This window comes from Ceratotherium simum, chromosome 12 (genome assembly GCF_057802395.1).
Source record: "Ceratotherium simum simum isolate JZ-2026a chromosome 12, ASM5780239v1, whole genome shotgun sequence".
Lineage (NCBI taxonomy): Eukaryota > Metazoa > Chordata > Mammalia > Perissodactyla > Rhinocerotidae > Ceratotherium > Ceratotherium simum.
The window spans coordinates 40,043,664-40,068,524 of NC_141911.1; the positions used below are offsets into that span (position 1 = coordinate 40,043,664).

General features: G+C 35.5%; 1 protein-coding gene across 1 annotated transcript in view; it reads left to right on the top strand.

Moving 5' to 3' along the window:
* ANAPC10 (anaphase promoting complex subunit 10) overlaps positions 1 to 21,217 on the top strand; it is an 80,716-nt gene extending 59,499 nt beyond the window's left edge. Inside the window, exon 5 of the mRNA XM_004420880.3 lies at positions 17,263 to 21,217. Within this exon, the coding sequence (XP_004420937.1) occupies positions 17,263 to 17,493 (231 nt within the window). The 3' untranslated portion in view covers positions 17,494 to 21,217. The remainder of the gene's footprint in view (positions 1 to 17,262) is intronic.
* Positions 21,218 to 24,861: the final 3,644 nt, after the last annotated feature.

Here is a 24,861-nt window from a genome sequence, read left to right on the forward strand (position 1 = left end):
TTCTAGGAAGTGCTCTTATGTTCTTTCATATTTTTCCTCTCTGTTTTCTCTTTCTGAATTTACATTTGTTAGCTGTGATACCTCCTACATTGAGGCACAGATTTTCTCATTTTTTTTTTTATCTCTTTTGTTTCATTGTCTTCCAAGCAATTCATTTAATTTTGGTTAGTTTTTAAAATTTTTGCTCTCATACATATGTATCTCCATATATATATGTAGATCTATATGCATCTACATATATATATATGGATATGGATAAATATATATGTCCATGACAGTTGACCCATTTTATTTTTATTTTTTGAAAGTTTATTTTTTTATTGAGGTAACATTGGTTTATAACATTATATAAATTTCATGTGTACATCATTATATTTTGATTTCTGTGTGGACTGTATCATGTTCACCACCCAAAGACTAATTACCATTGGTCACTGTACACATGTACCCTATCACCCCTTTCGCCATTCTCCCTCCACCCTTCCCCTCTGGTAACCACCAATGTAATCTCTATATCTGTGTGTTTGTTTGTTTGTTGTTGTTGTTTATCTTCCACATATGAGTGAAATCTTATGGTATTTGGCTTTCTCCGGCTGACTTATTTTGCTTAGCATAATACCCTCAGGGTCCATCCGTGCAGTTGCAAATGGCAAGATTTTATTCTTTTTTATGGCTGAGTAAAATTCCGTTGTGTATATATATATCTTCTTTATCCATTCATCTGTCAATGGGCACTTGTATATCTTCTTGCTTCCATATCTTGGTTATTGTAAATAATGCTGCAATGAACATATGTATATACCACATCTTCTTTATCCATTCATCCATTGATGGGCACTTAGATTGTTCCCAAGTCTTGGCTATTGTGAATAATGCTGCAGTGAACATAGGGGTACAATACATCTTTTTGAATTACTGTTTTCGTGTGCTTTGCATAAATACCCTAAGGTGGAATAGCTGGACTATATGGTAGTTCTATTCTTAATTTTTTGTGGAATCTCCATACTGTTTTCCAAAGAAGCTGCGCCAGTTTACATTCCCACCCGCAGTGTATGAGGGTTCCCTTTTCTCCACATCCTCTCCAACACTTGTTATTTCTTGTCTTTTTAATAATAGCCATTCTGATGGGTGTGAGTTGATATCTCATTGTGGTTTTGATTTGCATTTCCCTAATAATTAGTGATGTTGAATAGCTTTTCATGTGCCTGTTGGCCATCTGTATATCTTTTTTGGAAAAATGTCTGTTCAGATCCTTTGCCCATTTTTTAACTGGGTTTTTTTTGGTTGTTGAGTTGTATGAATTCTTTATATATTTTACATATTAACCCCTTATCAGATATATGATTTGGAAATATCTTCTCCCAATTGTTAAGTTGTCTTTTCGTTTTGTTGATGGTTTCCTTTGCTGTGCAGAAGCTTTTTAGTTTGTTGTAGTCCCATTGGTTTACTTTTTATTTTGTTTCCCTTGCCTGAGGAAACACGATATTCAAAAAGATAGTGCTAAAGTCAATGTCAAAGGGCATATTGCCTATGTTTTCTTCTAGGAGTTTTATGGTTTCAGGTGTTACATTCAAGTCTTTACACCATTTTGAGTTAATTCTTGTGACTGGTGTAAGATGACACATTTTAAATGAAATACAATTAATCTGTCTTTGCCATCTCTTGATCTGTGGGATATTTTTAGAATCAGTTTATTGCACAGTATAAATTTGTTTTTACATTATTGCAGATTAGATGACTAAAATGTAGGTGAAGGTCCATTCAAGTTAAGGCTGAAGAGGTAAGCAGAAGCCAGATCATGCAGGGCCTTGTCAACCTGTGTTAAGAATTATGGATTTATTCTTATTATAATGAGAAGCTAATGAAAAGTTGTTCAAATTTACATTTTTATCAAATGACTGTTGCTAATCTGAGTTTAGACTGGAGGAGAACAAAAGTACAGCAAGACTAGTTAAGGGGCCATTAGTAATAATTCTCAGTAGCAGATAGTGTTGATTACCTATGCAACATTCTTCTGTCTTTCTTCCTTGCCAACAGAGACCATTTTCCACCATAAAAACAGAAAATGCCTGATACTCCATTTCCAACTTCCCTTTCATCTAGTGCATAGGCGTCTGATCCAGCCATGGCCAACTGGAAATCTGATAGCTTCTAGAGAATATTTTCCTCTGTAATTAAAAGAGGAGAAAGCCTTTTTGGACATTGTTGTGTGAGAACATGATGCTTGCAGCTGCTGCAGACATCACAAACACACAGAGTATGACAGAACAAAAAGGTCTGGGTCTTTCTTATTTTTAACTTTTTATTTTTATATTGATACAAAAGAATCCACATATCATAGGTGAACAGCTCACTGAATTTTCACAAACTGAACACACCTGTGTAACCATCAACCAGATAAAAATCCAGAAACCTCTTTATGTTTCCTTATACTCCCTCAAGGCCAACCATTATTCTAACTTCTCGTAGTATAGATTACTTCCACCTGATTTTTTTTTTTTATCTTTTTGGTTTTTGTTTTTATTTGTTCATTTATTTTTTGGAAGATTGGCCCTGTGCTAACATCTGTTGACAATCTTCCTCTTTTTTTTCTTCCTCCCCAAAGCCCCAGTACATAGATGTGTATTATAGTTGTAGAGTTATAGCTCTTCTATGTGGGATGCCACCCCAGCGTGGCTTGATGAGCAGTAAGATGGCGCCCAGGATCCGAACCGGCGAATCCGGGCCACCGAAGTGGAACACACGAACTTAACTGCTGCACCACCAGGCTGGCCCCTATTTTTTGATTTTTTACTTTATAGAGTTGGAATCATATTGTGCATATACTCTTTTGTGTCTGACTTCTTATACTCAACATTTTCGTGAGAGTCACCTGTTTAGTTGGATGGTTGTAGATTGTTCCTTCTTGTTGCTTTTTCTGTAGGGAGAGTTTGCTTTTTCCTGTGCTAGGCAGACAGATTGAGAAACTTTACTCTCAGTCTCTGAGTTGAGTTAAGGCTGTGTTGTGGTTTTGGTAAGGTTCCGTCTACCTCTGTTCTTTAATACTCCTACCTCATAGCACTCAGGGCTTTCATTTACGGGCCTGGTGTATTCACTGGGGTCCTTTCCCTTGGCAGGTTCTAGACTCTAGTACTTGTTTCCTCAGCCCTGAGAGATTGTCAGAAGCTTTGCTGTTCCTCTCAGAGACCCCTTACTTATCCCTTCAGCCTCCCATTCTAGACAACTTCATAATATGGCAAATATTTTGAGGGGAAAATAGGCTGTGTGCTTGAAGCTCTTGAAGTCTCTAATTTTGTCTTTTCTGAAAAGACCACTGGTGATAGCTCTGCATGTTTCTCTGGCTTCAATAAGCAACTCTCTACCTGGGCAAAACCACAATTCTTAGCATCTTGCCTCATCCCAGAATCAATAAATGCCCCTCCCCCATGGTTAAACTGGATGTAGAAAGACCAGTAACGTTTCTGAGGCTCTCTATTCCCCAGAATCCTGGCCCCCTCTGGTCCTCTTTGGTTTAGCAACTCTTTGATAATTCTAAAATGATGATTTTTGTATTTCACCTGTAGTTATTTTCAGCAGGAACATTGGTCTGGCACAAACTATTCCATTCTCTTGAATTTAAAAGAGATGCTTTTAAAGTCCAAACCTTTCTCATATGGCTTTTATGGCAGAATCTTTCTGTCTTGCCTTACTTTTCATAGATACTGATCTCTTGCTGGTACCTTCAGAAGTTGCCTTTTCAAAGGAGATAGAAAATTTTGAACATCAGCATATAGCCACTTGAAGTACCTGAAAGTCATGGGTCTGGATACATAGGACAGTTGTGTAGATTAAACTCTGTATTGTGAGACTAGTTTTAGGACAGAACTATGAGGAATGCAACACTTAAGGAAGAGGCAGAGGGGTCTCCAGAGGGACATAGAAGAAGGTAGGAGGAATACCTGGAGAAGGTGAAATCATGGAGGCCACAAGAAGAGAACATTTCAATAAAGAAGTTGCATCAAGTTATGTGGAAAGGATAAGAAAGTTCGAACTGAAAAGGATCCCATGGATTTAGCAATAATGAAACTTATCTTAGGGCCGGCCCGGTGTGCTTAGCAGTTAAGTGTGCGCACTCTGCTACTACTGGCGGCCCGGGTTCAGATCCCAGGCGCCCACTGACGCACCGCTTCTCCGGCCATGCTGAGGCCGCGTCCCACATACAGCAACTAAAAGATGTGCAACTATGACATACAACTATCTACTGGGGCTTTGGGGAAGAAAAAATAAAAGGAGGAGGGTCGGCAATAGATGTTAGCTCAGAGCCGGTCTTCCTCAGCAAAAAAAAGAGGAGGATTAGCACGGATGTTAGCTCAGGGCTGATCTCCCTCACAAAAAAAAAAAAAAAAAGAAACTTATCTTATTATCTTACAACATTCCTATGAGGAAAGTATAAAAATTATACGAGAATAGGGGGCCGGCCTGGTGGCGTAGCGGTTAAGTTTGCGAATTCCGCTTCAGTGGCCCAGGATTTGCTGGTTTGGATCCTGGGCGCGCACCTACTCACCGCTCATCAAGCCATGCTAAGGCAGCATCCCACATGGAAGAACTAGAAGGACCTACAATTAGGATATACAACTGTGTACTGGGGCTTTGGGGAGAAAAAATAAAAAGAGGAAGGTTGGCAACAGATGTTAGCTCAGGGCCAGTCTTCCTCAAAAAAAAATATACATGAATAAAATTATCCTAATTTTAGTTTTGTTCTACAAAAATGACAATTTTAGATGATTGAACCTAGTAGATGGAGAAGTAAAGGTCTAGCAAGGAGAAGTAATTTACTTAAACTGAAGACTAGAGTGAAATTCAAATCTTGGTCTTCTTTTGACATCTGGTCTGATGTTCTTTCTACCGTACTACATATTTTTATCTATTGCTATCATTTGTTGATTATTCATTACTTAGATAAGACTTTTAGCCTTCCTTTAATAACAAAACTAAGGCATAATTTTATTATGTATGTATGCATGTATTTATATGTACTGGTTTTCTTTTTTTTTTTTATAATTTTATTTATTTATTTTTCCCCCAAAGCCCCAGTAGATAGTTGTATGTCATAGTTGCACATCCTTCTAGTTGCTGTATGTGGGACGTGGCCTCAGCATGGCCGGAGAAGCGGTACGTTGGTGCGCTCCCGGGATCCGAACCTGGGCCGCCAGCAGCGGAGCGCGCGTGCTTAACTGCTAAGCCACGGGGCTGGCCCCTGGTTTTCTTTTTAATGATAGTTAAATCTGGTTAACTTGGGATGTAATTTTTTTGTTGTTGCTGTCCAAAAATTTTCTGCAATTTCTTTATAGTTTTGGACTTTTGATGAAATTATTTTTTAATTTTAATTGACATTGACTTCAGATTTATTCAGAATTGTTCATGTAGATTAGCAGAACACTCTGTCTAGTTCTTCTCTTTCTGTGGTGCCTCTTTTTTAAAAACTTTAAGACCAGTTAAGCTACATAATCTTAACTCTCCAGGAACTCTTTCTGGAGTTAATTTCTCTGTATAGAAACTTTTTATGACTTTCTAGTCCAAAATGAATGTCTTGACCATCTATATGAGGGTGACTGATTTTGACCTCAAAGTGACCTTCTTAGGTAGTCGCCATCTTCACTAGGGCAAAAAAGCTTGCTTTCCATACTGAGCTCTTTGAGTTGGATTCTGTCTTTCTTGTTAGGCTGCTTTTGTGATATCTTTACTTTTAACACATTTGGAACTTTTGAAGTTTCTTTTGGATCATATTAGATTTTCTTTCTCTACAAGTAGGTCATCATTGCTGTTAACTGGTTCTATTCCTTCTTAAGTGAAAAGATGGTTAAAATTCCAGAATCTTCTGCTTCATGTGTGACAGTTCTCATATTGAAATTCTATAGAATTTCCTCAAGTCACAGCTATGGTTAGTGAAGGAGGAGAAGGTAGTGAGAGTGGGGAGCAGAGGACAACTTTCTTGAAGCAACTATCAAGTAGTTGTTTCTTCTCTCATTTATTTTCCAGGGCTATGTGATTATCAGTAGGAAAGTACATGTAAACAACTTCGTATTTAATATTTAACATGATTTTTATTGATGAATGATTTCTGCTTTTTTAAATGTAAGCTTTGTTTGTGGTGGAGTTAATACTTTTAATCAGTATATCCGTGGAGGGGTACACCTGCCCTTGAATAAATCATAGCCAGAGTAGAGGTAGTGACTTAGAGGTTGCTGATTGGAAGCAGAAGATCCCAGAGACAGGCTGAGAGATACCTTCATAGAGAAACTAATGGATTGTATTTACATGCAGTTTTCACCATTGTAGGCTTTGCATCATAGCAGCTGATACCAAGGAAGGAATATTGAGAAAAAGTGGTGGCTCCTATTCAGAAGTGATTTAGTAAGCTTTGAGCCGAGAGTGCTGAAGTTGTGGTCTATTACATGGCTTCTCCTACCATTCAGTGGAATACCTACTGTGCAAGTTGCCCCTAAAACATGTATTTTACAAGTTAAATTAAGTTGACTAAACAAGATCATGGTCAAGTAATGAAATGAAGTATTGAAGAAATATTTATTTCAAATTAATACTAGAAATTGTCTCAGTTTGTTTTATCTATTTGGGTTAGTTATAAACACTTGTAAAGCCCTAGACGTTTTTTAATGTGGAATTTTCACTAGTCTTATATAAATTTTTCAATATTCACTATTCATCTGCTGCCCTTGTGTATTAGTTTTCTATTGCTGTGTAACAAATTACCACAAACTTAGTGGCTGTATTATCTCACAGTTTCTGTGAGTCAGGAGTCTAGGCATAGCTTAGCTGCATCCTCTGCTCAGGATCTTACAAGGCTGCAATCAAGATGTTGTCCAGGGCTGCAGTCTCATCATAGGCTCGCCTGGGGAAGGATCCACTTCAAACTCACTCGGGTAGATGTATTTTTAAGCACATAATTTCAAGTATCCTATTTAGCTTAGCATTAATAAGTTTTAACTTTATTAATCTTTAAATTTATCTATCTTTACTGATTTACCAATTATTTTCTCTGTCATTTACAACATTCTCTTACTATCTTTAGTAAGCTACCTTATATAATATATCTTGTGTACCAAACCATGTTGAAACTACAATATTATATAAAGCTTTAAAAGCCTTAAAATTTAAGATATAAATAGGTCTTGGTCAAGCACATCATTAGATAAAATCTAGAATACAATAATAAACTATCAAAGACCTGTTCTGAGAGGACATTGATTTGGCAAGGTGGGGATCACTAGTGACTTTGACAAGATTGGTTTCAATGATGGGGACAAAATTCACATTGGAGTGGGATAAGGATAACTAGCAGGTGAAAAAATAAAACAAAACTTTTCAAGGGGTTTTGCTGTGAAAGGAAACAGAATTGAGGAGGACATAGGATTAAGAAAGAATTTTATTTTTAAAGATGACAAATATTACAGTATGTTTGTATGCTGATGACAGTGATCCAGGGAGAAGAAAAAATGATTTGGAGAGAGAATATTTATTGTGGAAGCAGAGTCTCTAGTTGGGAAAGAAAGGATGGGATCTGTTGAGGAAATGGAAGAACTGGCCTCAAAAAGGTGCAGTAGCAGTTTGACTACCATATAACAGCTGATGGGAAGATGGTATTTTTTTCTGATTGCTTCTGTTTTCTTAGTGAAAGAAGATATTAGCTTAGAGAGAGATTAGAGTAGGTGTTAGGATTTGAGGAAAAGCTCAGAAACAGCTATCCCAGAGACAATGAAAGCAAATTTTCTAAAGCAATACAGTAGGAATTTTGCATGGTGCTAAATATACACTTGAATATGTACTTGTGTCTTAAATTTAAGGTGAGAACCAGTGAGCATGATTGATTATTTTTCTCCAGTAGGCATAGAATAGGCAGAGAGTTGGGTTTAACTGGGGTTGTTGTTTTTTCCTCAGAAAAATGTGAAACAATGAGAGAGGGACATTGTATTTAAGTGTGTAAAGGGATTGATTATCATGATGAACTATGCAATGTCATTGAAGTAAAGTGGAAACTGAAGATATAGAATGGGTTAATGAACAGTAAAACAGTAGATGGAATCAATAGTCTAGCTGTTTTGCTAGGGTTAATACTATTATTGCAGTGGCGTCACTAGAGAAAGCTGGTGACTTAGGAGGCTGTAGAGATGGGGATGCTTGAAGTCAAGATTTCAGCTGTATTGCAGCCACTGCTCATAATCAAGTATAGAATATGACTGTGGGAGGGGTAACTGAAGTGGAATGGAGATTAAAATTGTTGAAAGTGAGGAAGTTGAGGGAGGGAGAATCCAAATCTCTAAATGGATTGTCTCGGTGGATGTTGAAAACACCAAGAAGGATGATTCTATTAGTGGAGTAAAGGAATACTATCAATGAGTTGTTAAAATCGGGTACTGAAATTTTCTGAAAACTTTTCCTCTTTTGAGTCCCTCCCCTAACCACCAAATAATTAAAAATAGATTTTTTAATAAGATAAATACATGTTTATTGAGAAAAACATAGATAATACATAGAGTTAGAATAAAATGAAAATGATCCATATTCTCACCATTATAGATATTGCCTATTTATATATATATATATTTTTTTTGTGTGTGAGGAGGACTAGCCCTGACCTAACATCCATGCCAATCCTCCCCTTTTTTCTTGAGGAAGACTGGCCCTGGGCTAACATCCATGCCCATCCTCCTCTACCTTATATGGGACGCCGCCACAGCATGGCTTAGCAGGCGATGCGTCGGTGCACGCCCGGGATCCGAACCCGCGAACCCTGGGCCGCCGCAGCAGAGTACGTGCACCCAACCGCTGCACCACTGGGCCGGCCCCTGCCTATTTATATTTTGATGAATATCCTTTCAGACTTTTCTCTATCCATACAAAAATAATCTTTTAAAAATATATATATATATAAGATCATACAACACATATTACTTAGTAGTTTGCTTTTTTAAATTAACCAGATATAGCTGTAAATAACCGCAAATATAGGTAGAGATACATCATTTTTAATTGCTATAGGATATTCCAGGGTATGGATGGACCATAATTTATTTAACCACTCTATATTTCATTTTTGCTGTATAACAAATCACATTAAAACTTAGTAGTATTAAATAATAGTAATCATTTTTTACCTTTCATGGTTTCTGTTTAGGAAATTGGAAAGAGCTTAGCTGGACATTTCTCTCTTGGACTCTCTCATGCAGTTACAGTCATATGTAACATATGTGGGACTGGAGGATCCACTTCTAAAGTGGTTTACTCTTATGGCTGGCAGATGGGTGCTGATTTTTGGCTGAGGGCCTTAGTTTCTCTCCACAGGGACCTCTCCATGGGGCTTCTTGATTGTCTTCATGTCATGGTACCTAGCTTCCCCCAGAAAGAGTGATCTAGTAGACTTAGGCAAAAGCTGCAATGCTTTTTATGACCTATCTGCAGAAGTTACACATCGTCACTTGTGACCTATTCCCTTGATTGCACAAAGCCAGCCCTAATCCATTGTAGAAGGGTACTCCTCAAGAGCATGAATTACCAGGGGTCATCTTGGGGGCTGGCTACCACAAGCACCCTTCTATTGGTGGTCATTTAACTTATTTCCAATTATGAATATTAATATACATATAATCCTTGTGTCCTTGTCTGAAGTATTTCCCTACGGTTCTAGAAGTGGAGTTGCTCTATTAAAGGATAGGTGTATTTAAAATTTTGATAGGTGTTAACCAAATTACTCTTCAGAAAGGTTGTACTTATTTAATTTCCATGTCAGTCTATGAGAGTATACATTTCCCTCACCCTCACCAATACTCAGTGCTCCTAAATATTTTAACCTTTGCCAATCTGATAGATGTTTTATATATATAACTTGTATCTATTTAATTATTAGTGAGATTGAACAATTTCCTTGTGTTTCTTGGCCCATTGCATTTCTCTTTTCTTTTTGTGAATGGTCTGTACATGGTATATATCCATTTTTTATTAGTGTTGAATTTTTCCTTATGATTGTTACTAAGATATCAATCCTTTGTTGTGAAATTTACAAATGTTTGTTTCCCAGTTTACTTTTTGCATTTTTATTTTGTTTTTAGCCTTATAGAAATTTCTGATATTCGTGTAGTCAAATTTTTTACCTTCATCATATTTAGGTTTGTGAATTGCTTTGGAAGGTGAACCCTACCAAAAGATTATAAATATGTTCCTGTATATTTTTCCTGATACTCTTGTGGTTTTGTTGTTGTGATTGTTTATATGTATAGATATCTAATTCTTTAGGAGTCTACTTTTGTATTTGGTATAAAGTTAAAATCTAAACTTTTTATTTAAGCAGCCAGTTGTTGCAGTGCTATTTTTTGATTAAGCCATCCTTTTTTCACTGTAGCTGTTAGTTTTCTACTCAATATCCATTCTCTCTAACCTTTTTCTGATAGAACTCCAATTTTATTCAACTCTCTACCCTCCAGAAAGTAACCATGTGCTGCCACCATCTCCAACCCCAGGGAGTGAGTCCTAATTGAGCCAAACCAATCATGGTGGTCCTACTCCTCTGCTGATGATTGACTTAGGGATGGATATTTAACAAGAGCTTCTGAGAAGGTGTGCTTCTTCTTAAAAAGGGATCCAAGAGAAGAATAGTACTTGATTTCTGCCTTTGGAAGAGTGCTGCAGCCATCTAGTGACTGTAAGGGAAGCTAGCTTGGGGACAATGCTAACCCACCTATGTTGAAAGAATGAAGAGATTAAAAGACCTGGGTCCTAGATAGCATGCTTGAGCTTCTGAATTAGCCTATCCTGTGATTGTGTTAACTCAGGCATTCCTATTGTGTGAGATGATAAATTTCCTCATTGTTTAAGCCTCACTAAGTTAGATTTTATGTTACCTGCAGTCAAATGTATCCTGATACCACCTACTGATATGAAATGCAGTATCATACCATTTATTTAATATATCTTTATATTAGGTTTTACTATCTAGAATTATCAGCCCTATTCCTTACCCCCATTTTTCTTTTTCAGATTTTAACTCTTCCAACCCCTCCCATTTTTTTCCTCAGAAAAACTTAAGAATCTAATTAATATTTAGCTCTGCTTTCTTTTTGGTTTCATCTGTCAAATATAGTTTTACCATTTGCTTGTATTTAGAATATTTGTTAATCACTGTGTTAAAACACAGATTTGCCTTTTTTAAGATGATATGTAGTTAGATTTTGAATTTTTTTAAAATAACGGCTTTATTGAGATATAATTCACAGACAATACAATTCACCGATTTAAGATATATAATCAGTGGTTTTTAGTGTATTCACAGAGTTGTGCAACCATCATCACATCAATTTTAGAACATTTTTATCACCCTCCCCAAAAAACCTGTACCTAGTCACTTCCCATCCTCCTCCCCACTACCCTGCCCTAACCAACTACCAATCTACTTTCTGTCTCTATGGATTTACCTACTCTGGAAATTCATATAAATGGAATCATACAGAATGGAGTCCTTTGTGAGTGGCTTATTTCACTTGTTTTCAAGGTTCATCCATGTTGTGCATGTATCAGTGCTTCATTTCTTTTTATTGCCAAGTAATATTCCATTGTATGGATATACCCCATTTTGTTTATCCATTCATCAGTTGATGGGCATTTGGATTGTTTCCATCTTTTGGCTATTATGAATAATGCTTTTACAAACATTTGTGTACACATTTTTGCGTGAACATATGTTTTCATTTCTCTTGGATATATACCTAGGGGTGGAATGACTGGGTCATATGGTAACTCTGTATTTAATCATTTGAGGAACTGCGAGATGATTTTCCAAAGTGGCTGCACCATTTTATATTTCTACCTGCAGTGTTTTAGGGTTCCACTATCTCCACATGGTTGGAGTTTTTTTTTGACTTTGAACAGAGAACCTGAGGGGTTTTTTTTTTTTTTTTGTGAGGAAGATCAGCTCTGAGCTAACATCCATGCTAATCCTCCTCTTTTTGCTGAGGAAGACCGGCTCTGAGCTAACATCTATTGCCAATCCTCCTCCTTTTTTCCCCCCAAAGCCCCAGTAGATAGTTGTATGTCATAGTTGCACATCCTTCTAGTTGCTGTATGTGGGACGCGCGGCCTCAGCATGGCCGGACAAGCGGTGTGTCAGTGCGCGCCCCAGATCCAAACCCGGGCCGCCAGTAGCGGAGCGCGCGCACTTAACCGCTAAGCCACGGGGCTGGCCCCTGTGGTTTTTTTAATTGTGGTAAAATATACATAACATAAAATTTGCCATTCTAATCAGTTCTGTGGCATTAAGTACATTCACATTGTTGTGCAACCATCACCACCATCCATCTCCAGAACTTTTTTTATCTTCCCAAATTGAAACTCGATACCCGTTAAACAATAACTCCCCTTTCCTCCCTTCCTGCAGACCCTGGCAACCACCATTCTGCTTCCTGTCTCTATGAATTTGACCACTCTAAATACCTCATATGACCACTCTAAATACCTCATATGAGTGGAATCACACAGTGTTTGTTCTTTTGTGACTGGCATATTTCACTAGCATAATATCCTCACAAGAACCTGAGTTTTTTTAAAGCAGTGTTTCCTGTATGCGTCTTTTACCAACTTGTTTTGTGCTCTCTGTATATCATCCTTCCATGTCCTTTTTTAAAACTTCTTTTACAATATATATAATTTTTTCCTTTATCAAGATTTTGCAATTGGCATTCTGCTTTTAATTCCATTATTGTTCCCTTTTGTAGTTCCCTTTGTGTCATATGTGTATATGTATAGTTATGTGTGACATCAAGGAAACTGCATTATGATGAGTTCAGCAGCCAATTTTCTCTTGGCCATATTTCTTTTGTTTCATGTTTTATTTGTATAATATAGGATTTCAGATAAAATTATTACTACTAAATTATTACCTTTACATTATGTAGAACATATTTTGTGTTTAAAAGTGTAGTCTCTGGAATTACACTGCCTGTTTGAATCAGTTCTGCCACTTACCAGCTGTGTGACCTCAGCAAAGTTACTTAACCTTTCTGAGTCTCAGTTGTCTCATTTGTAACATTAGGATAATAATATTACCTGCCTCATTGCTAGGATTAAATAGATTAATATATTTAATGCTCTTAGAGCAGTACCTGGCACATAGTATGTGCTGTATAAGAGCTTGCAGCTATTATGATCATCAGCGTTCTTTTTGAGGAATTATTATTGACCTTTACATTGTATTTTATGAACATATTAATTTATTCTTTTTGGTTAACTCTGGTTTTTTTGGTTTCTTCCTCACTGCTAGTGTTTTTATTATGACTTCTTTCATGAAGTCTTATTATCATGTTTAAAATATATCTCTTTATACCTCTTTGAGTAGTTTTTTCAGGTATGATTTGTCTGTCTTATCCACCACTGTATTTTCAGTCCCTAGAACATTGTTTGGCACATAATAGTTGTTCAATAAAGATATGATATGCATGGACCCCTTGCATATCTGTTAGGCTTTGGCAAAAGGGGGCACTAGAGGGAAATTGCAAGGCAGGAGGAGGAAAAAGGGATTTGCTTCTTTCTGTTTGTATCCTATTTGCTTCCCATCATCCTAGCGTTGTTTCTTCACAGCAGCAGTTCCTTCCCATAGCAATACCTGAGTCCAGTTTGTAGTTTTTATAACACTCACAGTACCAACCTCATGAAGCCCCACATCAGAAATACCAGCACCACTGGCGAGTCGGCACCCACTCCTCAGAGGTCTATAGACCAGCCTCACAGGGCTCTTCCTCCAGAGACACCAACACCAGCCAAATAGCTCCCTTTTTGGAGATCTGAGTTTCAACTCCACTGAACCCCTTTTTTAAGCTTCTCAGTTTTAATAATCTCAGCCTCTTTCCTTTATTCCCCCAGCATTAGAATTGCACTTCTTGTACTTGTTCCCTCCATGATACCTTAGTATTCTCCTTGGCCTCCTCATTTCTCTGGTTAACAACTTCATTCCTACTTATTGAATTCTCTCTTAAAATAACTTGTGTCTCCTGACTCCGCACTGACTGAGACAGCTTATGTATTTCACAAAGTTATGTCACCTTTCTGAGGGTAGGCTCCATCAATAACTACTCCCTATGTCAAGGGTCAGCAAACTGAAGCCCATGGATCAAATCTGGCCTGTGACCTGCTTTTGTAAATAAAGTTTTATTGGAACATAGCCTCACCCATTCACTTTCATATTGCCTATAACTGCTTTCACTTTGCAAAGGCGGAGTTGAGTAGTCATGATAGAGACCACATGGCCCACAATACCTAAAATGTTTACTATCTGGTCCTTTACAGAAAAGTTTACCAACACCTGCCCTACATCTACAGCTAGCAGAATTTTTTGTATATAGTAGGCATGCCAATAAAAAATGTTGGGTGAGTGAATATATGGGGAAAAGAGCCAAAAAGGGAGATGGTGGAAAAAAAGAACAAGGAAGAATATAGAAAAAATTTACATATTAACAGTGATGAAAATTTTATTTATTGAGGTCCAAACCAGAAATGGGGGAAAAAAGAAAGTTAAATTGGCAAAATTTTACCTTTCACTAATTTTTTGTTTAAAATATAAAAATATTATAAATAATTTTTTGCTTAAAATATATTAACCTTTTAATCAAACATTTACAAAAAACATAAAAATTATGTATCTTATATATACTTGTTTTTTGAATCTATGAAATAAGATATGGCAATATCCGAATAATAACTTTTTAGAGATGACAGAGAATTTTAAACTGGGTACAATAGAACTGAAATAGACACATGAATTGGTATTTATGTATAGAGAGTATTGTCCATTGTGAAGCCATGTGAGAGATGTTAGCAACTATACATACTTTGTAATGTAGTTTTAGTGATTGAGATAAACTTTGATATATTCTAAAGAAATAGTTTACTAATAGTCTTTATTGAATAATTTGCTACATTTATAATTCTGCACATATCATGCCAAAAAGCACATATGCTATAAAATCTTAATGTAACTTTTAGTACACTGAAGCATTTAAGATATGCTATGAAAATAACGTTGACTCTTTCAGAAATAATGTTTAAATTTGTCAAAAACATTCTGTTAGTAAGGAGTTGAATTTAGAATCTTAGTTTTACTTTTTGTTCATCACTGAGATTCATTATAATACGTTTATCTGGAGAATAGATTATTCCAACCAGAAGTGCTTTTCTCCCTTCTCTGAACTCCCACATATATCTATTGTAATGGTTTCCTATTTCTGCTATAGCAAATTACCACACACTTAGTAGTTTAAAACAGCACAAATGTATTATCTTACAGTTCTGGAGGACAGAAGTCCAAAATGGATCTTATGGATTAAAATCAAGGTGTCAGCAAGCTGCCTTCTTTTCTGGAGATTTCTAGAGGAGAACCATTTCTTGCCTTTTCCAGATTCTAGAGGCTGCTCACATTCTTTGGCTTGTGGTCACATCATTCCAACCTTTGCTTCTATCATCACATCTCCTCCGTCTTCCTGTCTTCCTCTTATAAGAACTCTTGTGATTACGTTGGGCCCACCCAGATAATCCAGAATAATTTCCCCATCTTTAACTTAATCATACCTGCAAAGCCCTGTTTGCCATGTAAATTAACAAAGTCACAGGTTATGGGGAAGGACATAAACATCTTTGGGGGCCCATTATTCTGCTTACCACATGATTCTTCTTTTATGTAGAATCAATGAATGTCAGAGCTGGAAGAGACTTTGGATGATAACTTGTCCAATCCCTTTATTTTATATGTGAAGAAACTGAATGAAGCCAGAGAGGTTGTTTATGTGCCTCTAAACTTTTTTAAAGGTTAGGAACAAGGCGTTATTCACGTTTTGTATGCTTAACTATACTTAGAACAATACCTTGACATTTTAAGTGTCAATAACTATTTGTTGCCTGAATGAATAAAAGGTTAGCGATAGAAACCAGATATGTCTGGTCTCTGCCTTGTTCATTTTAAGTCAGTGCTAATGGAATTTGATAAAAAGCCACTGACTAAAAATTCCCATGAGGGATAGAGATTCATTTATTCTTATATTTTGTAGTTAAAAGGAGGAAATCATTCAGTCTTAAAAATAACTACCTTTTTTTAAGATTCCGGTTCTCTTTCTCTTGCTCTATCTCTGCTTTTGTCTACCCACCCTCCTCCTCCATAAAAAATGAAGAGAAAGAAATAAAGAAGGAAAGAATGAAAGGAAAAGAAAGAAAGAAAAGAAGAAAGAAAAAGGAAGGAAAGAAGGGAGGAAAGGAAGGAAAGAAGGGAGGGAAGGAAGGAAAAGAAAAGAAGAAGAAGACATAGTGGTGTTCACTTAATTGTTTTGCTGGAGTAACTATGGAATCCAGATTTAGATTCTTTGACACTCATTGCCATTTGGCTGTGTTGATAAGATAAAACTGTATTGTCTGTGATGCATCTAGTTCATATGTGTTCAATAATTAAGATAATTTAAAAGTCAATATTTATCTTTTAAAAACTACTTCATAGCTTTAGGAAAATTTTTAGAAACTTAGGTTTACTTTTTGACTTATAATTTTCTTTCCTTTGTTAAGAAAGGACAGTTTAGACTCTTGATTAAAATAAAATGAAAAATTAAAAAAAATTTATCTGGCATTTCTTATTGAAAAAAATTAAAAATCTAGATTGTAGGTTTAGATTATCATCCAGACTAGATAAATCACTTACTGTTTTCCAAGAAAAAAGCTTTGTCTGAGGATTATTTAAGGACTGATTTTCTTTTGTTAATATTCTTATAATTTATACAGATTCTGATATATTATTATATGAGTTTGGATGTATTAGGCATGGTCCCTGAAATAAAATATACCAGAAGCATAATGTTAGATTCTTTTCCTACTTGTATCAGCATGGTCTTCCATTAACTGTGTACATTTATACATATCTAATTCTAAAATTGTCTGTTACACGTTTTGTTGTATGTTGTTCGTTATGTTTAAGTTTCTCTAAACACTAAGACTGCGTACATCCATTTTTATTTTGTCTACTAAGATGATACATGTATAATGCTTAGCAACTGTAAAAATGGACCATGGTAAAAGTGTCCAATAACTGATAATGATTATTATCACATTGTCATTCTCTCAGTGAGCAAAATGTTAATTATAAGTCAACTTTGACTTAAAATTTAGACTTATAATAAAGAATGCATTTATTATAATAAATTGTATTCATTGGGTGAAAACATAATCTGAATTTTCTTTTCTTGGCAGCAACTTGAATTGGTGGAACCAAGTGGCTGGATTCACGTTCCCTTAACTGATAATCATAAGAAGCCAACTCGCACATTCATGATACAGATTGCTGTTCTAGCCAATCACCAAAATGGAAGAGACACCCACATGAGACAAATTAAAATATACACACCAGTGGAAGAGAGCTCCATTGGTAAATTTCCTAGATGTACAACTATTGATTTCATGATGTATCGTTCAATAAGGTGACCTTAAGAGAGAACAAAAGTCATTAAACATATCTTTGTTTTATCTTTTCAGTAAATATTATATCTGGTATCTCTATTGAAAAAAGCATCAGTTATTTTGCAATTTTGTATGCATTGAAAAGTATTTTATTGTAACTTTAATAAATAGATTTTGGGTCATATTATCTTTATTTTCTTTAACACATAATAAAACTCACATATTTTACATTATCAAAAATGGATTTGAAGCCAATCATTAAATTTTTCATTATATCAAAAGAAAACCAGTTGAACTGAAAATTTTAAGATCTACATAATTTTTTAGTAACCAGGTGATTATTTCATATAGTGATCATACATTAGAGTAATGATTTACTGCATGTTTGGGAACAAAGCTACGTTTTATCAATAGATATTATCTTTAATAGGCCAAAATTATTCTTTTTTTTTTTTCTATCCAGAGGAAGTTTATAAGTTTATTCTTTTAATACTAGGCCTTTTTAAAAACAGTGTCAAAATAAGCTTAGTATTAGGAGTCTGATGAGAACCATTCTGATTTGGGGAATATAGTTAATTGTGTTGTAATTATTTCCATGAAATACTTATCTATATCCTGATATTATGTCAGAGATTGCCAGTATAATCTACTGGTTGTCCTAATTCTAGTGCTACTTATAGAACAATTAGTTTCAAATTTGTGTCCGACATTGAAGCATTCCTTGAGGGATAATACGTCTCATGAAAATTTTAAAAATGTATAAAATTGTTCTTTATATATAAAAAGATTTTAAACAAACTTAAATGTGTTTTCTTTCCGTGGTTTAAAATGAGTAGATTTGATTCTGTATACTATTTTCTTTTTCTCTATATCTTACTTTTTGGGAGGATGATTTATTTAGCCACAGAATTTTCCCAGATTGGCTCTTGTTTGGGAAAGATTCCTCGGTGGTTCTTGCATTGCTGGGTAGACTGAAGTCTTAAATAGTAAAGTTTAAAAAATAATTATGTGTTTGCTTTATTCTGGCAGAGAGTACTAATTTATGTGGGTACTATAAAAAAAAGAAGGTTTCACTTTTTCACTCAGCAGAATCTCTGCTGTTCTTCCCATGAGTTCCGCAAAGAGTTTTATTGTCATTTTCATTTTGTTGTCTTTTGAAGTAAGAAGCATCGTAGGTGATCTATAGGGTCACCAAAAAGTCTGTAACCAAAACTCATTTGGGATCAGCAAATTAATTCGAGTATAAATGTGAGATAACTGGGAAGGGTAGAAGAGAGGATTGAAGGAAAACACATGGATAGGAATTAAAAGAAAAAGAGAGAACCAAGGAAATAAGAATAGCAATAGGTACTAGGCACTGTATGAGATGTTTTGCTTTAATCTGTTAAGGAAAACATTCATGTAAACAGAGTCAGTCTAAGAGAGAAATCTAATAAAAGGTACAGGAGGTTTTGTTAGTAATAATGTTACTACTTGCTAACTGCTTTTTAAAAATTTGCTTAAAAGAAAAAAAGAAGAGGACTAATTATCATTTACATGATCCAGGCTGTTATCTGCTACTACTAGTAGTTTGCTAAGAGACTCCAACAATCAGGAGAGATTAAGGGGAATGTTGAGAAAATCAGTATGTTTTCTACTTCTACTCTCCCTATTTTTCGTATGCTGGCTGGCTGACCACCTTAAAGGCATGGGAAATTTTGGTAGCTGAAGATTATGGAGATAATGCTTCCCTTTATTATAAGGATTATTTAAAGAGACTGAGAGACCACGTGTTACATTAACAAAGCATAATTATCTAAAACAGTTGCATTTCTCTTTTAAAAGTGCAAATTATATATCCTACAGGGGATTTGTATCTAGAATATATAAAGAACTCTTACAACGCAACAGTAAGAAGACAAACAGTCCAATTGAAAGCAAAAGATTTGAACAGTCGCTTTACCAAGGAAGACATAGGGCTGGCAAATAAGCATATAAAAAGATGCTCAACTTCATTGGACATTAGTGAAATGCAAATTAAAACCACAATGTGATACCATTTCATAGCCACTAGAATGGCTTCAATTAAAAAGACGATTACTAGTGTTGACAGAGATATGGAGGAACTGGACCACACACTGCTGGTGAGGATATAATTAATGTGTAACCACTTTGGAAAACAGTTTGGATATTTCTGAAAAAGTTAGACATACACCTATTATGTGACCCAGCCATTCTACTCGCAGGTATTTACCCAAGAGAAAAGAAAGCGTTTGTTCATACAAAGACTTGTACGTGAATGTTCATAGTAGCTTTATTTGTAATACCTGAAAACTGGAAACAGCCCAAATGTTGATCAACAGGAGAATTTATGTAAACAAATTGTATAGCCATATAATGGAGTACTACTCAGCAATTAAAATGAATGAACAATCAATACATGCAACAACATGGATAAATTTCCAAAATAATTATGCTGAGAGAAAGAAGCCATACAAAAAGAGTACATACTGTAAGATTCTATTTTTTAAAAAAATTCTAGAAAATACAAACTAATTAAGTGACAGAAAGCAGATCAGTGGTTGTGTAGGATAGAGAGTGGGGAGAAGAAGGGGTGGACTGTTTTGGAGGGTGATAGAAATGTTCATTATCCTGATTGCGGTACTGGTTTCACAGATATATACATATGCCAAAACTTACCAAATTATATACTTTAAATATGTGCAGTTTATTGCATGTAAATTATACCTCAATAAAGCTGATTTTAAAATAGCTGCTTCTACCTGTTTCACATAGGAATTACCCAAAGATGCTAGATTTGAAGTAGTTATATTTCATACTGTATAGGATCTGAGAATAAAAACTAATATTGACAAGCCTTTAACAGTTAATAAAATGACAGCAAATTCACTAATTCACTTGTAATCAGGTATATGTCTTTGAGTACTGGACAAACTGTGCAGTTAAGAGATTTAAATTTTTAAATCTCACATGTAATCTAAGTATAAGACACTTTTAAAATTAGTTTATTAGCTGAGGAAATATTGTTACAAGAAACTTTGTATAAAACTGTGGAATTTTAAAATACAGCAGATCGTTGAACACTAGTAAATACACAACTCTAAAAAGACTAATAGATATTGGGTGTTGAATTAGATATAGTAAGGAAACCAAGATAAACCTAATGTAGACCTTGCTTTCCAGTAGCTTACAGTCTGCTAGGGGAAATAATAGGTCTCTAACCAACCAAATCAGAAATTAGAGTGGTAAGATCTCTGATGGATGTAGTGTAGAAAAGAAGAGAGAGTTGACTTCCTGTTCAGGAAGATAGAGGTGAAGCCAAAGAAGACATTGTGGAGGAGGTGGAATTTTGGAAAGAAAGATTATTTGTAATATCAGCTAGTTATTCACTTTTCAAGGCTATTCTTGAATCTAGACTGTCATTGTTTTTATATGAGTAACAACAATTAATTTGAAACAGATGATTTGTGTATTCGGAATCAAGTGATGTTTTGTACATTTACTGTCATTTGAAAAGTTCCAATGATTAAAACACAGACAAATCTTGAAAAGTGTTTTTAGACACCATGCCTCCTATTCTTTTAGCCATTATGACTACTAATTTAGTACAGATTAAAACATAACAGTATAAATCTTTATGAGTATAAGATTTTATGAATTAAATACAAATATTTGATATGTTTCTAGTGTTTTAGAAAATTGTTACTGCTCTAAAATTCTTAATAAAATGTTGGCTTATTATATATTATTTTTAATTGAATTCTTGGTTATTTCATCAATTACCTTTTTAAAATGATAAAATTGGCAAAATATGTTACATTAAAGCATTTGGGAAAATAATACTTTGTAGTTATGATTGTATGTGGACACTTTTGCTTTGTGGATCTTTTAAACCAAGATTATCTTCTTTTGCCCGCGTTGTTCTGGCTTTCTCCACTTCTACTATGACTCCCTAGAGTATGGTGTTTGGACAGTTTTGCTGTACAAGGCTGTTTACCAGCCTTCTACCAGGAAGCTCTCTGTACTTCATGGTCTACCATTTAGTTGGTTCTTTTTCTGTGCAGTGGTGTCCGGAAAGCCTAAGAGAGAGGAAGATGAAGAAGAAAGCCTCTGGGATTAGTTTATTAATTATCCATGATAATGATTAATTCTATTAACAGAACAAATCTTAAGGCTAATTAGAAAACCTCCCACTGTAAATCTAAGAAAATGTCTATAATCCATGGCAATTTTATATGACAAGTTAAAATTATTTTTTAGTACTATTAACCAGTCTGTTTTTCAATTTTCTGTGAAAGTACCCTTCCTTTATCTATGGCTAATCCCACCACCATTGTTTGTCTTCTCTTGTCCTTTCTAGTGAATAGAACCAACTAACTATTTTGCAAACATTAGCAAAATTACAGTTGGACCAATTTAGAAGTGTGCTACCTGCTTATGAAACTTTTTCTGAGTAAATTTTTGTTTCAGGAAATGGTATTTCACATCATGTATAATTGAAGCTCTAGCATTTACCATCTCAATCGTTTTAATTTGTGGCCATAAGCTTTCCATTTGATGCAGTTCAGTGATCACCATAAGATGTTCTTTCACTATGCATTTGCTTCTCCGATGTTGAGAGAAAATTACAGTTCTCTCCCTGTGGTCCTGGAAATAACTCCCGAAACTGTTTTTATAGACTTTATTCTGAGACTAGCTCTCCTCTTTACCCTGGCATTCATCTATAGCTGGAGATCCAGATTTTAACAGATCATTTCCTGTTATTACTACAGCAGTATCAAAATACTGATCACTTACCAAGAAGCAAAGTATCCAAAAGACTGAAGCAGAGAGTTCAGCCAGCTGTTTGTTTTTCAACTGTTAAAATTTATAAGGATCACATGTTAAACAGATAATGGCAACAAAATGAAATAGAGAGTAGCCTCCGTAAAAGGAGAATGAGCCATCCACCTATGGAGTTATAACACGCTCAGGTATTTACCATAGACAAAGGAAAAAAAGTTTATAATTTATTTTCAAATAGTGCTTATTTTTAAGGTAGCATTCAGTAACTAATAGAAGGTGCAAAAAACCTACTCTTCAGTTTTTTTTCATTGTTTTCTAAGTCATCCTGGCTGTTTAGAACAAGATTCATCATTTCTTTCTTGAAATTTTCAATTGTTACACTGGTAATCAGGTGTAATTTTGACTCCTCTCCTTCATCTTTCCATACTCAGTAAGCCCAAGTCCTGCAGGTTCTTTCTCCACATTAATTATCACTTTTAGTTTCACCCCATTGGTATCATACTAGGCCAATTGCAGGAAGCTCCCAGCTGGACCATTGGTCTTTAGTTTATGCTAAGATAAAAATATCCAAACAATATTCCATCATGTGACTTTTTGTAAATATCTATACTAATTCCACATTACCTATATAAATTTACCTGTATAAATAAACCCAAAGTCCTCTGGTGTCCCTTCAACACCATGTATCTTCCTTGCCTCTTTTATAACCTTATTTTCATTGTTGTCAGACATTTTGCTCTAGCCAAGCAAATATGCAAACAACTCCCTCATTCTTAATTTTACTCTTTTATATATAGCATCTGCTGACCTTTAATCTAGTCACTATTCTACTAATGATACCTCTTTCCTGAACAGAAACTAGTTCAAAAGTCACTCCCTTGAATGCCTTTACTTCGATTTTAATCCTCTGATTAAAATCCTCTGATTTTAATATTTTTGTTTATTCTTTTATTCTAAATCCCCTCAGCATTTATGTAATCTGCCAGTACTACATTAACATATGAATGTTATACTGTGTATATTACTAATTCTTGAAGACAAGGGATCAGTCTGCTATATTTGCATTGTTACAATTCTCAACATAATAGTAGGCATGCAGTAAGTGTGCATTATTTTTCTAAGATCTTGCATTGACATACTTTTACATCTTATATCTCATTTTCATAAAATGATTGTGTCTGGATTACATTTAGTTATGAATAACAGAAATCCCTACTACAGTGATTAAGTTTTTATATTTCTTGTATATTAAAAAATCTAGAGATCTCGATGTCAGCATCATGGCAGAGTAAGCTTCCCCCATTGTACTCTCCCCCTCTAAGACAGAACAAAAAGGACATTCATATTCCAACAGAAGCTATTCACACAACACAGGGGATGTCTGAGGCACTCAGGCAGCCGTACACCTGAGGACTGAGGTGCTGGAATCCCCAGAGTAAATGGAAAGAGGTAAGAGGAGCTCCCTTCCTTCCCCAAGGACTGTGACCCAGAGACTGAGACTACGCGGCTCTCAGAGGAGGGGGAGGGGCGGCTCGCTGCGTGAAAAACAGCACTCCCCAAGACCCCCGCACCAGAGCCCCAGCTGCTCCAGCCTAGCTGTGCTTCAGTCCCAGCTGTTCCCATGCTTCCCCCCAGCAGCCTCCACTCAGCCACGCCACAGATCAGCCAGGGGCCGACAAGAGTGCCCGCGGATTGAGGCAGGCCAGAATACACAGCCCTTGAACCCCACCCAGCGGCAGCCAGAGGAAACTGCGACTGTATATTTTCACTATGAGGAAAGGCAAGCCAACACCGACAGGCACCATGCAAAAATATATTAAATCTCCAGACCAAAAGGAAAATGACAAGCACCCAGAAGTCAACCCAGAAGGCACAGAAATATATAACCTAAACAAAAGAGAATTCAAAATAACCATCATAAAATAGCTTAATGAAATACAAGAAAATATAGACAATTCAATGAAACCAGGAATTTCTTCACAAAAGAGATTGAAACTATAAAAAAAAATCAGAAATCTTAGAGATGAAAAACGCAATAGAAGAGATAAAGACAAATCTGGAAGCCTTAAGCATTAGAGCTGACAATACAGAGGAAAGAATTAGCAATATTGAGGAAAGCAATGCAGAAATGCTCCAGATGGAGGAGGAAAGAGAACTAAGACTAAAGAAAAATGAAGAAACTCTCCAAGAAATATCTGACTCAATTAGGAAATCCAACATAAGGATTATAGGTATTCCAGAGGGAGAAGAGAGGGAAAAAGGAGCAGAGAACTTGTTCAAAGAAATAATAGCTGAGAACTTCCCAAACCTGGGGAAGGAGCTGGAAATATCAGTGAATGAAATCAATAGATCTCCTAAATATGTCAACACAAAGAGACTCTCTCCAAGGCATATAGTAGTAAAGCTGGCAAAAGTCAATGACAAAAAGTATTAAGGGCAGCTAGACAAAAAAAATAACATACAAAGGATTTCCTATCAGATTCTCAGCCAATTTCTCGACAGAAAATTTACAGGCTAGGAGAGAGTGGAACGATATATTCAAAATTCTGAAGGACAAAACTTTCAGCCAAGAATACTCTATCCAGCAAAAATATCCTTCAAGTATGA